Source organism: Ictalurus furcatus, chromosome 7 (genome assembly GCF_023375685.1).
Source record: "Ictalurus furcatus strain D&B chromosome 7, Billie_1.0, whole genome shotgun sequence".
NCBI lineage: Eukaryota > Metazoa > Chordata > Actinopteri > Siluriformes > Ictaluridae > Ictalurus > Ictalurus furcatus.
Genome location: NC_071261.1, coordinates 29,248,542 through 29,260,584, shown reverse-complemented (window position 1 = coordinate 29,260,584; position 12,043 = coordinate 29,248,542). Strand labels below are relative to the sequence as shown.

Here is a 12,043-nt window from a genome sequence, read left to right as displayed (position 1 = left end):
GAATAATAAACAGCCTTCCTGAAGCCATTCGGCCGTCCGAAGAAATACGTCCGACCCGAGCGGAGGACGTGTCGTGTTCTGATAAACTGCTGTGGCGCTACCGAGCTTTCAAGTGTCATTAAACTCTCGATTAAATGGCGTTCAATTAAACAGCTGTTCTTTTCCTTTATTGAATGAAGCTGCTGGTTATGGAGTCAAGGTGGGTTTTTTTTTTGTTTTTTTTCGAAATGAAAGCGAAACGTGCCTTCCTGAGTGCAGTTAGACACCAAAGACGATACTGTATATAACATTGACAGTGTATTGGGATCACGTGACACTTTAATCGCACACAGTTCAACCCCATTCAACTAATTATTGCTTCACACCAATTTCTATGTATTATTATTATTATTATTATTATTATTATTATTATTTTCCCATGCGTATAGATTTCTCCCCACTTCAATATTATGGGCTATATTGTGTATATTCATTACATAATCCCAGTTTTAGTAGGGGGGCGGGTGTTGTTGGGGGGGGCGTTCTAGGGTTTGAATAGTTTTGCAAGGCAGTGTACAGTCACACAAATTCGACTGTATGTCTGGATTTATCGCACCACTTTTTTTAGATAATGGGTCTGCCTGAACTCTTCACTGAGAATGCTTCGAGAGTCAGTATCTGATTGCAAACTGAACTGGTTAGGGTCACGTACATTCCGCTACGACACGTAGCTATCCAACAACTTGATCAACGCGTATCATTGACCGTGTGAGGAAATCCCACTTAGCTAGCACGGATTTCGACTTCTTTATATATTTATTTATTTGTTTGCTTGTTTGTAACCTCGACTAACCTCAGCATGGTTTCGCTGAAACGTGTTTATGGTTTTGTAAACTTGAGGTATGTTAAAGCATGTTAAAGACAGCAACAAACGACATTTCTCCCATGACTACCACACGTATGGATCAGACAAAAAGTCAGCCATCTTTGTTAGTAATGTACAGAATATACAGTATGATTCTTTTGAGTCTTTTAGTTGTCATTCTACAGCCAATCAGATCGTCCCAAAGCTTTTTTTAACCGAGTGATCGACGGGAAAAACCTCAGTCGTGATCATTCTGTGGTAATAAACTCTGACGTAAATGTAACGAGTGGACTAACCATCACCATAATACTATTTGGATGCGAAAAGATTTAAGGACGTCTCGGCGTGTCTTTGTGATGTACGTATTTCCATCGCGTTAAAACTTCATTCGCCTCGTATTACTATAAGGGCTTGTTTGTAGAACTTGGGGCCATGTAATGTAACTTGCACTTGATTATTAGCGGGTCACATGACCATAACTTGTGCTAGGAACGCGATGACTTCCCTAAAAGCCCAGGAAGTGTCGTTTTTTTGACAAGTCCATTTTAATCTCAGCCGGTTTCGGCAATTTACCTTTGTTTTAACTTTGATGGGCGTGTCTAGAAAAGAGAGAGCTTCCTGAAGTGTCTTTAAACTGAAGAAAGAAAAAAATAAATACATTTTTCCCACAAGATATAACCAAATCATTAGTTATTTTTAGGTAAAAGACTGTGTACTCCTTCCATAATGATTACCAAAGCGTGAAATAAGATCCCACAGATACTCTGGTAATAATAACATTACCCCGGCTCACCGTGTAAAACGAATCCGGTCTGAATACAGCTCCAGTCAAAAGGTAATCAGTTCAACGAGGAGGCACTTTTTAGTAGCTAATCTAATGCAGTTCAATTGAAGAAATTTATTTTTTTTTTTTGTCGAGTTTTTCCTCGCCACGAGCTCTAGATTTTGTTTCTGACTGATAGGTATGGCAGGTAATGGGAAACGTCAGATCCTTTCTGACAGATTGAAGTCCAAAATTGCTGAAGGAGACGCAGTAAATAGAGTCTGAGGCTGTTTTTTTTTCGGTGTTGTTGATTGTGAATGACTCCGGGAGAGAAAACGTCGTGTGTGTGTGTGTGTGTGTGTGTGTGTGTGTGTTGAGAAAAACACCAGTTTTTCAGGTGAAGTCGGTGCCATAGACATGGCTGTACCTTTGTGTTGTGTATATAATGAATATTGTGTCTTTTTTGCTTTGTTTCATCTCTCTCTCTCTCTCTCTCTCTCTCACTCGGGTGTGTGTGTCAGGGTGATAATCGCGGCTGAAATTACATTTGCTCTCATCTCATAGTTCTCGAAGGCCTTCCCATTTCACTGTCCTCTCCGAAGGTGGAAACAGAGCCAGCGCTGGTGTCCAGTGCATTTGTTTACACCGATTGTGGCTCCCCCCCCCCCCCCCTTGTATCCTCCTTCCTGGTCTCTTTTTCTCTCTGGACGTGTTACAAAAGGAATGAAAGGAGACAGGGACGGTGAGAACGAGAAAGAGAGAGACAGAGAGAGAGAGAGCGCTTCTCGCTGAAACGCTCGGCCGTTTCAGCCGAAAGTGCTGTCACTTTGTCCGGAGTCGACAAAAAAATGAAACGCACCGTCATATATCTGTCGTGTAGTTTTCTCTGTTATATGAATCTTTTTTTTTTTTCTTCTCAAGACTCATGTCACCTCTTATTAAAGGTGCTTTTTGCTCATTTTTAATCATAAGCTCGGTATTAAAGCCTGGATCGGGACGGAAATCTTTGCAACTTTTTTTTTTTTTTCCGGCCAATCTGCAGTTCAGAAAGTGCCTTTCGTGTGTAAATGACTTCTTTTATTAATAACTCTCCGCTCTAATTATGCAGCAGAGATCATGAGCATCGCTGAGCGCGGGAGGAGGGCTGGACCAGATTAGCCTGATATATTGTGTATGCCATGTGGCTAGTTGGTTTAGAAAGTAAGTGTTTGCCCAAGGGGCCTAGTTTCATGCCCAGGAAGAGAGCCCCTGTCAGGACACCGTGTCATCGTTCTGCTTCAGCAAATGTGTGTGTGTGGGAGTGAGAGAGAGAGAGAGTGAGAGAGAGAGAGTACAGAGAGATGGCTCATGCTGTTATGGGAAAATAATCAATGATGCAGTTGATTATTCCCAATTTTTTCCCCCAATAGCCCCTAAAGTCCTGAAGTGTATTATTCCACTTCATTATATATCACAGCAGTGTCAGCGATTACAGCATTGAATTTTTTTCTATTTCTTGACGTTAATGAGACACACACAAATAAAAATCCCTGAAGACTACAGAGTCGATCTGTAGTAGATTTGACTGAAAGCGATAACTAAGTTGGGCAGTACTTGCTGATAACCAGTTATGGTAAATGGAGCACTTATATCACGCATTTATCCAAAGCGCTTTACACCGTGTCTCATTCACACACTCACACACCAACGGTAGCAGAGCTGCCATGCAAGGCGCTAACTTGCCATCGGGAGCAACTCGGGGTTCAGTGTCTCGCCCAATTACACTTCGGCATGTGGAGTCACGTGGGCCGGGATTCGGGAATCGAAATAAACTGTACTGACTGCACTATGGAAATGTACTGTACTTTTTTAAATGAAAAAAATGACCATAAATATGAATAAATATTAACTGTTAATGTATATATTAAAGTACACAAAAGATATATATCCAAACCGAACCAAAAAAGTAACACTCCAAATAACAAATGAAAATAGAGACATCGAAAAGGAATTTAAAAAAAAAAAAAAAAAACACTTCAAATATCACGAGAAAATTTTATCGGTGATCGTTTTTATTTGGCCTCTAGAGGCCGCTCTCGTACTGTATAACGACGGCGGACCCTTCTGAGCCGCTCCATCAACTGACGCAAGTGGGAAAATCTATCGGTGTGGATTTTTGACGAAAAACGACAGTTCTAGCAATCGTTATCGGCGCCGATCGATCGGTCAACCTCTAACTGAAGACGTTCCTTTTTGGAAATATTACAGACTGTTAGAAAATTCACTCACGCTGGAGACTCCTTCCATAAGTGATTTTTTTTATTTCGATAAATTGCAACACTTTTAAAAAAATCCGTTTATATTTAACCTTCGATTATACGGACTGTCCGCTGTACAAGTCCTTGTCATTGAACTGCTATAATAGAAACAATACTGTATTAGAAAGGGCGTATTAATATGAACCTCACGGTCGGAACTATCAGACGCTCGCAAATAACCACCGCTTTGAAATGGCATGATGTTCGGTAACCAGGATGCACTTTGGTCCTCCATCAGGTGTGGATAAAGCACCGACACGACCCCCGATGGTCACGATGGAGTGTTAATCCGCCGGAGCGAGCGCTGCCTCTCATGTGCTCCTCGTTGTGATTCTGTCTGCGTCTTTACGGGCTGCGCTTTTCCCACTTCCACTTCCTTTCATGCCGTACCTTTTCGCAGAAAAGCCGGTGGGGCTGCTGAACACCATCCATAATGTATGAGCGTCACACTTTTAGCTTTTTTTTTCAGCGAATCTTGTCCAAAACATGCATTTATGTTCTCAAAGACAGACAGACAGACAGACAGACGCGCACACACACACAGATACGCAGAGTGTCCTGTGGGGAATCTTTCTCTCTCTCTCTCACTCACACACACATTCACTCACTCTCTCTTTCTCTTTGTGTTGCTTTTTTCCTGCAGTGAGGTTCCAGGACTGTGGACGAGGAGGACGAGTGCACTTTGAGTGCAGCCAGCCGACAGGTTTCCGGATCGAGATCACCGGGGAGGTGTTGGCTCTCTGGAAACTCCAGCCGTCTTTATCCTCCTCATCCTCCTTCTCTTCTTCTCCGCTGCTTGTTATAGCGCGAGATGTCTCCACACACGAGCAGTGGCAAACCCAGATCCGGCTCCGGCCGTCAGGAGGCCACGAGTCACAGGTATGAAACTCGGAAAGCAAATGATCGCTTCTGATTTTATTCACGTTACAAAACCTTATCGATCAGTGCTAATTGCTTACTCAGATCCAATCTTTGTCATCATGTCTCACATCCGTGTTTCTCACTGACCCGTAACCTGTCATTACGGGGGGAACGGGCCTAGTGAAGCCCCCTGAAACCACTCACATTCACAGCTTTTCAAAATCAATCACATCTTCATGCAGCCTGAACAACAACGACAAAAAAAGTCAGAGTCTCAGGACCGTCTGTCGTTTCCTTAACAATGAAACGTTCCTATAAAACACAAGCCTTCAAAACAATTCCAAGCTTTTATTACGAGAACAGTCTAAATGCATCATGTGACCATTATGTAAGGAATAAAACACTCAGGGTATGCTGGTATGGGAAAATAATCAATGACAGGGTGGTCTGAAGCGATGGCGTCAGAGAGAGATGGAGCAGCGCTCGTCTCCGATTACCCCTCCAGATCCATACGGGACCCCCGGGATCTGAGCCGGCTGGCTGCCTCCTGAGTCCTGAGGTTCCCAAACCCAGAGTCAGGGCGGAGCCGCGCTGTAGCTCTTCACTCTTCACACAGACAGTGTCCCCGCCTCCCCTCGTAAGAGAAAGGAGTAACGCGTCCTGAGCTCTCTCTGATTCATACTTTTCTTTCTTTCTTTTTTTCTTAAACAGAAAAGTAAAGAGATTTTTTGAATATACAGGAAGTAAAGAGTTTTTCGGAGCGTTCACACGAACAGTCTAACATGCGGTGAAGATAATACGACACACGGCTTGGTGTACAGCTGCTGTTTTTATAGTCACCTGAAACGCATGATTGCCACATCACCTGACCAGGGCAGGCTTATAAATCGGATTATACTTCGGATACCGGTTACATGCGAGGGCGCTTCCTACAGCGCGAAGCTCACGCAACGTTGAGCTTCCTTTGAAATGGAACTGCAGCCTACTTCGTCCTGAAGATGTTCCCATGTCGGAAAAATGTACCTGTGTTTAGTGCTGACACTGGAGACTCCTTCCAAAAACCTTTACCATGTTGTTAAGAAAGAACTCATTTTATATTTAGCTTATTTTTAACCTTTGTTTATGGCCCTGTTTACACTAGTGCATTTTCTGTTGTTACGGTTACGCCTGTCGTCTACACTACTCCGGCGTTTTCCACCCTCGAAGACGGACATTTTCGGAAACGCCGAAGACCCCGTTTTAGTTTGAAAACCCCGAGCTCATGTTTCCGTGTAACAGACCAAAACGAAGACTTATAAAAACGAAGGCGTGGCTCCGCCCACATTCGCTTCCTTTCGATTTGGTCTTCTGGATCGTTGCGTTTCCTTCCCTGATTCGTCAAGCGCCTACCATATGACCGTTACGCTACCTCGATCGTATACACAACAACACGCAGACTGAACCGCAAGCTTTGCTGGCTTTGTCGTCATTCTTAGCAGCCATTGTGCAGTTAAACTCTGTATTTTATAATACTGCAGATGCCTACATGCACAAAAGGCGAGCTACGATTAGAGCGATCGCCAACAAATCTCATTTCAAGCGGCGTAAGCCCTACACGGAACGCCGGTTTGGACTAGCACCCATATTTCTGTTTACACTTGTATGCGCATGCCCAGTGTGCATGAATGGTCATGTGACATGCGTATTCGGTCGTGTAGTGTGGACGGAGATCGTTTCTGAAACACAGCGGAAACTTTCGCCAGCGTGGACGAGAATCGTTTTCATTTTTAAAAACAAAACGCACCAGTGTAAACAGGGCCTGAGTGAACCGTCAGCCACACAAGTCCCTGTTGATATCACCTATTAGAGGTTTGTATATGCTGTTTGTAATGTTTATAGTAGTGTTGTAACAGGGTGTCGGTGTGCAAATGAGTCTTTCCTGCTTAAGCACGATGAAAACAAGACTGAAATACATTGAATACATTTCAATGAGGTAGAGTTGAGCAGTTTCTGACCAATCTGCTGGAAAGTCCTGCAGTCGACTATCCAGGCCAGCTGGTGGGTTATTTTCCAGCTTCCTTATTACATGACTACATGATTGATAAATATTTGAGGATTTGTAATTCCTCGACCAGCTTGGCGTGCGTTTTGGCAGCTAGTAGCAGGTCAGACCGAGCTGAATTTTTCAGCACGGATCCTAAAAAGTCGGAAGTCCAAAGCAAATTGCAGATAATTCTTTGTCTACAACAAACAATAACACTTTGTCTATAACAACAACAACAACAATATTAACAACAATAATAATAATACAAACTCAACTCTACCTCTAAAGAGATCTTTGGTTTGTCCATTTTTTGGCAGTTTTTTTTTCAGTTTTAGAGAGGAGTCTAAGTAGAACTCCTTTAGAAAGCAGAAACCATGAACCCTTGGGGAACCCTTTGTCTTAAGAGTTAGTCTAATAGCTTGTTTTGCTTCATGGTAAGGAACCACACGCTGCATATTTCCATGTGGGACTTTTCCTTTCAAACTAAACGCTAGCACTGAAATCTCTAAAGGTTCTTCGAATTCTTAAAGTTTGTATTTAAGACTTGGTTTCCCTTAGAGCAGAGATCGCCAACCCTCTTCCTTGAGATCTACCTTCCTGCAGGTTTCATCTCCAACCAAAATCTAACAGACCTGTTTTAGTTGATCAAGAACTTCTTGAGGCAGTGATTAGATGGTGAGGTGGGCACGTTTATGGTTGGAGCGTATCGTTCAGGAAGGTAGATCTCCAGGAACAGGGTTGGTGACCCCTGCCTTAGAGTATCAGATTCTAAGTGGAACCCATTGAGATATCCAGGAAGCATCAACCTTCCAAAGAACTCTTGAGGAACCCTTTTTTCTGTGAGCGTAATTGACCTTGCGAGCTTGTTCTTTTCTGTGGGAAGGAATCAGATGGCATTTTTTCTTCTTAATCCTAACAATGAATTTTGGCCCCGCCTTATGCAAATATACAGTACAAAACCTGTTGACCAATGGCTGGCGTGAGTTTTTGAGTGTTTAATTAAGCTGAACAAAACCCGCAGGTCCTGTCTGTGCACTATTGTGCCATATGGTTTTATTGTGCCTAAGAAATAATTCCATTCGCTCGAATCCCATTCGGCAGCGCGTTACGACCACAAAATGAGAGATATGGAAAAGAAATGAAATGAACATTTCAGAATGGCTGCACGCTAAATTTTAACAGGCCTAATAACAGTATAAAGTAAGACGTGCCAGCTGCTTACGCTCCTGTTGTTCGGCGGCTCCATCAGCATGACAGATTCGTATAAAGAACAAGAGATGTTGTTTGTTGATATAACCTTTAAAAAAAAAAAAAAAAAAGAGTGCTGCCTTCCATCTGTTTGCTTTCCACGTTACTGCGCTTGAAATTCTTCACGCCTTTTAAACCCTGTGATTTAATGGCTCAGAGAAAAGAGGTGTTCTGAGTGAATGGATGCACTGTGATTAAAATCTCAATGTGTCAATTCATGGATGAGCGCAAACTTATATACAACAACTCAGGGAGTGATGGAGGAGAACAAGCACAAATCAGCTTGAAAAAAAAAGAAGGAAAGAAAACAGGTTTCAGCCCGTTTAGCTGGAGATTGACAAGGCTACAATGTCTAATTATGCCGTACAGCTCCTCTAGTGGTGAATCACGGTAATGCAACGATTAAACGAGTTAAGGGTTCTCGGGCTTGTCCTTTTTACAGGAGAACCTTGAAGGTTGAAGCCCTTCAGAGTGCTATCAGTCATCTGAAGAACTCTTCGAGAACCATTTTTTGGAGAACCTATGAGCACATGTTAGCTTTATGGCTTATTCCTCTTCATGGTAAGGAATGGTCATGCGTCCCAGTCATGGTCGTGCTCTACAGCTCCCCTAGTGGTGAACCAAGCAATGTTGATCAGGAATTGAAGAAAAGCGTGTCCCTCTTCACTAATATAGCGCATTCTTCTCATGGTCTGGCATTTTGTAGTACTGTCCAAAAACATACAGGAGAAATTGAGTGCACTATTTTAATCCCATAATGCACTGTGATATAGTAGGCAGTGTAGAAATGATAGATCCTAGCGGCTATGAAATACCCAAAATGGACAGCTATGCTTTGATTTGTGCTCACTCTCTCTCTCTCTCTCTCTCTCTCTTTTTGAGGAATGCAGCGGGTTACTATGGTAACGTCGCTTCAGAGTACACATTTTTTACTAACTTATGAAGTTTTAAGTCATTTCTATAGCCTAGGTTCGGTTTATATATCGGCTCGGTTACTTTATTATACGAAATCATCTACTTCAATCACCAGTTCTCTTCCCTATTATAATGTTCTGCGGCCAATAATATATATATATATATATATATATATATATATATATATATATATATATATATATTTATTTATTATTTAATATATATATTTAATATTAATATTTAATATTTAATATATATATTTTCCAATATAGTGAATAGTGAATATGGAGCGTTTAGGACACAGACTATTTTCAGGAATTCCAAAAGCCTTCTACATTCACGGTGCTTGTTCACTACATAGGGTATATAACTGAAAGGTGTAGAGCCTTACAGTTCCAGTAGAACGCCATATATACTATGAAAATTGTGCCATTTGTATGGTTTTGTTTGTATTGTTTTTTTGTTTTTTTTTACTGCGTTTTCATTAAGATGAAAAGTTTTGGCACCCGTTGGCTTTGTTCAGGATGCTGGCCACCATATTTGATTGCTAGTCATCACACAACTATTAGAGAAACGAAACTCTGTTCCTGTTCCTATTTTATGTGATGGGATGGAACACACACACACACACACACACACTCAGATAGCGCCATTACTTAGCAACTGGACCAAATTTGTCAGTGATGTTACTTTGTTATAAATACTTTTGCCTTGATTCCTTGGAAGGAACAGGAAGTCTTTGTGGCTTCATGCAGGCCACATGTGTGTGTGTGTGTGTGTGTGTGTGTCATCGTCAGGCTGTATGGAACAGAGCACGTTGTCGGGTTATATATAACCTGGCACATGTTTTTAACATCATGAGGTGATGAACTCATTTGCACGTCTTCAGGATTCAGAATGTGGTGAGATCGTGTCTGTGTCTGCGTCTGCGTCTGTGCCGGCGAACAGGATCCTTGTTCTTCCTTTCTCTCTTTCTTTTTTTCCTCCCCACAGCTTTAAATGGTGTAAATTGTCTGGGTTATGAAGAGTCGACTGTAACCTCCCAAGTGTAATCTTTCTCTCTCTCGCCGTCTTTTTTTTTTTTTCCTTCTCTTGATTGGATTCTGTCCCTGCTCTCTCCATTCCCCTTCTTCCTTGTGGTCTTTTTTTCATTTCCTAACCCTTACTATCTATTCTCAGCACCTTGCTGGTGCTTCGTTGTTGCTTTCCAAATCTCTTTTTCTAGCAGCACATGGCTTTCTAAATGAGTGAAATTTCTAGAAATAACCAAAAGGAACACAAAAGAATCTGTTTTTATAGCTGTCTAAAGATATATTTACAGGAACACCCCCCTCCCCCCTTCACCCGCCCGCCCTCCCTCCCTCCCTCCCTCCCTCCCTCCACGCCGTCATTTCCAAGTATTTTATTAATCAGGGCTTTCATAGACTAAAACCAGGGAATAAATATACATGACACAGTCACACTGAACCACTACTTTTTGAAGTCCTTGAATTAAAAACAGTACATCAAGTCATCTAATTAAAACTTTAAATGTAAAAGAGGGTGTCAAAAACTTATTGCCTTATAGGCCTATTGCCTATTAACGCCCGAATCCGAAACTCGCCAGATTCACTGCATTGAGCGTGTTTTCTAAGACATCTCAGAAACGATGAGCTCGTTACATGCTTAGAAACACTCTTAAATTGTGCATACCGCACTTCTAAGTGCTAAAAGGAAAATCTGAACCGTTTATGTTAGCGTGCTAACGTAATCTAAAGATGTACACACTCATTGCTAGGACTCGGGATTTATTTAGACTAATATCTCACATATTATCTTTACGAACCCACCCAATCCCACTGCACGATTCCCTTGTGCTTTGTCAGTAGGAGGATGTGTCAGGACTTTCTGTAGCCTTAAACTAGTCAGCATAATGAATACAAGCTGCACGACGTGGCAGCTCCTCTTCATTAAGCACTGCATCTCCTGCAGGTTTGGGCTTTTAATGATGTCGTTAATCTCCGTGCTCATTGTATTTATAAGGATGTGCCACCAAGTAAGATTGATATGCAGGCTCCTTGTAAACACGCATATGAATATTAAGTGTAAACACAAGCCCTTGCTGACGAGACAAGGATTCTGGCTTGTTGACTTTCTTTGCCACGTACCATTTTATATCTTATTATGCTTTGAACGAATGGAATTTACAAGCTGAAGGAGGAACAAACGTTATCTATACCTGTTCATTATCGGGGATACGGGTGCGCCGTGACGTCAGCTCAAAGTTCATATGCAATTAATGACATTTCCATCGAGCCCTCCTGCTCGCAGGTTCTCTAAGGTCATCATTAATAAGCCATTTCCATGCTGTTTGTCAGAAATCCGGCGTGTGTTCACTTATCGCATCGGCAATTAGCTTTGTTATCGTTATCAGCGCAGAGACTAGCACAGAGCCCACAGGAGCGCTTTAAATCAATGACTGGTAAAGATTTCTTCATTAACATCTCCGTGACCTCTCATGCCTGCACAAGATGCAAGACATGTCATTTCAACAGCAGGCTGAGAATAACGAGCGATTAGGATCATTTTTGTTTCGCTGTAACCCGAGAGCCGTTCAAGACGATGAAATTTTCTGTCACAGGGATGTTTCTTTCGACGTCCATGGGGATGTTCCTATCTTTCCCAGGTATAAACAGCCGCTTAGAGCCTCCGAGCCAGCAGGGGGCGCTATAACAAAGCAGGATTTATATCTAGCAAGTAGGTCGTCACTTCAGAAAGCCCTGCTAGTGCTACAAATGATCATTCATGACTAGTAATCTTTAATTCGTGTAGACTTTTTTATTTTTTTATATGTTAATTTTTTTTTTTTTGCAGTACGGGGTTTTCAATATAATTAGAAAGATGTCTAAATAATATAAAGCACAATCAAAACAACAGGAGTTCACCAAAGCGCTATACGTAGTTAAGTATGGAATTAAACATGGAGGTTTGGTGTGATGCAGTTCAACCTGAAGCGCAGTTACTGTTACTATCCCAAAAGTGGATTATTTTCCAATAACGCCACAATCCGTAGTGTTTTGTTCCTTTTATACGGCAGCATTTATAGCTCAGCG

At 41.9% G+C, this 12,043-nt stretch overlaps 1 protein-coding gene across 1 annotated transcript in view; it reads left to right on the top strand.

The window, feature by feature from the left end:
- LOC128610397 (cadherin-2) overlaps positions 1–12,043 on the top strand; it is a 105,354-nt gene that overhangs the window by 55,420 nt on the left and 37,891 nt on the right. The window contains exon 3 of the mRNA XM_053629688.1: positions 4,548–4,783. Within this exon, the coding sequence (XP_053485663.1) occupies positions 4,548–4,783 (236 nt within the window). The remainder of the gene's footprint in view (positions 1–4,547; positions 4,784–12,043) is intronic.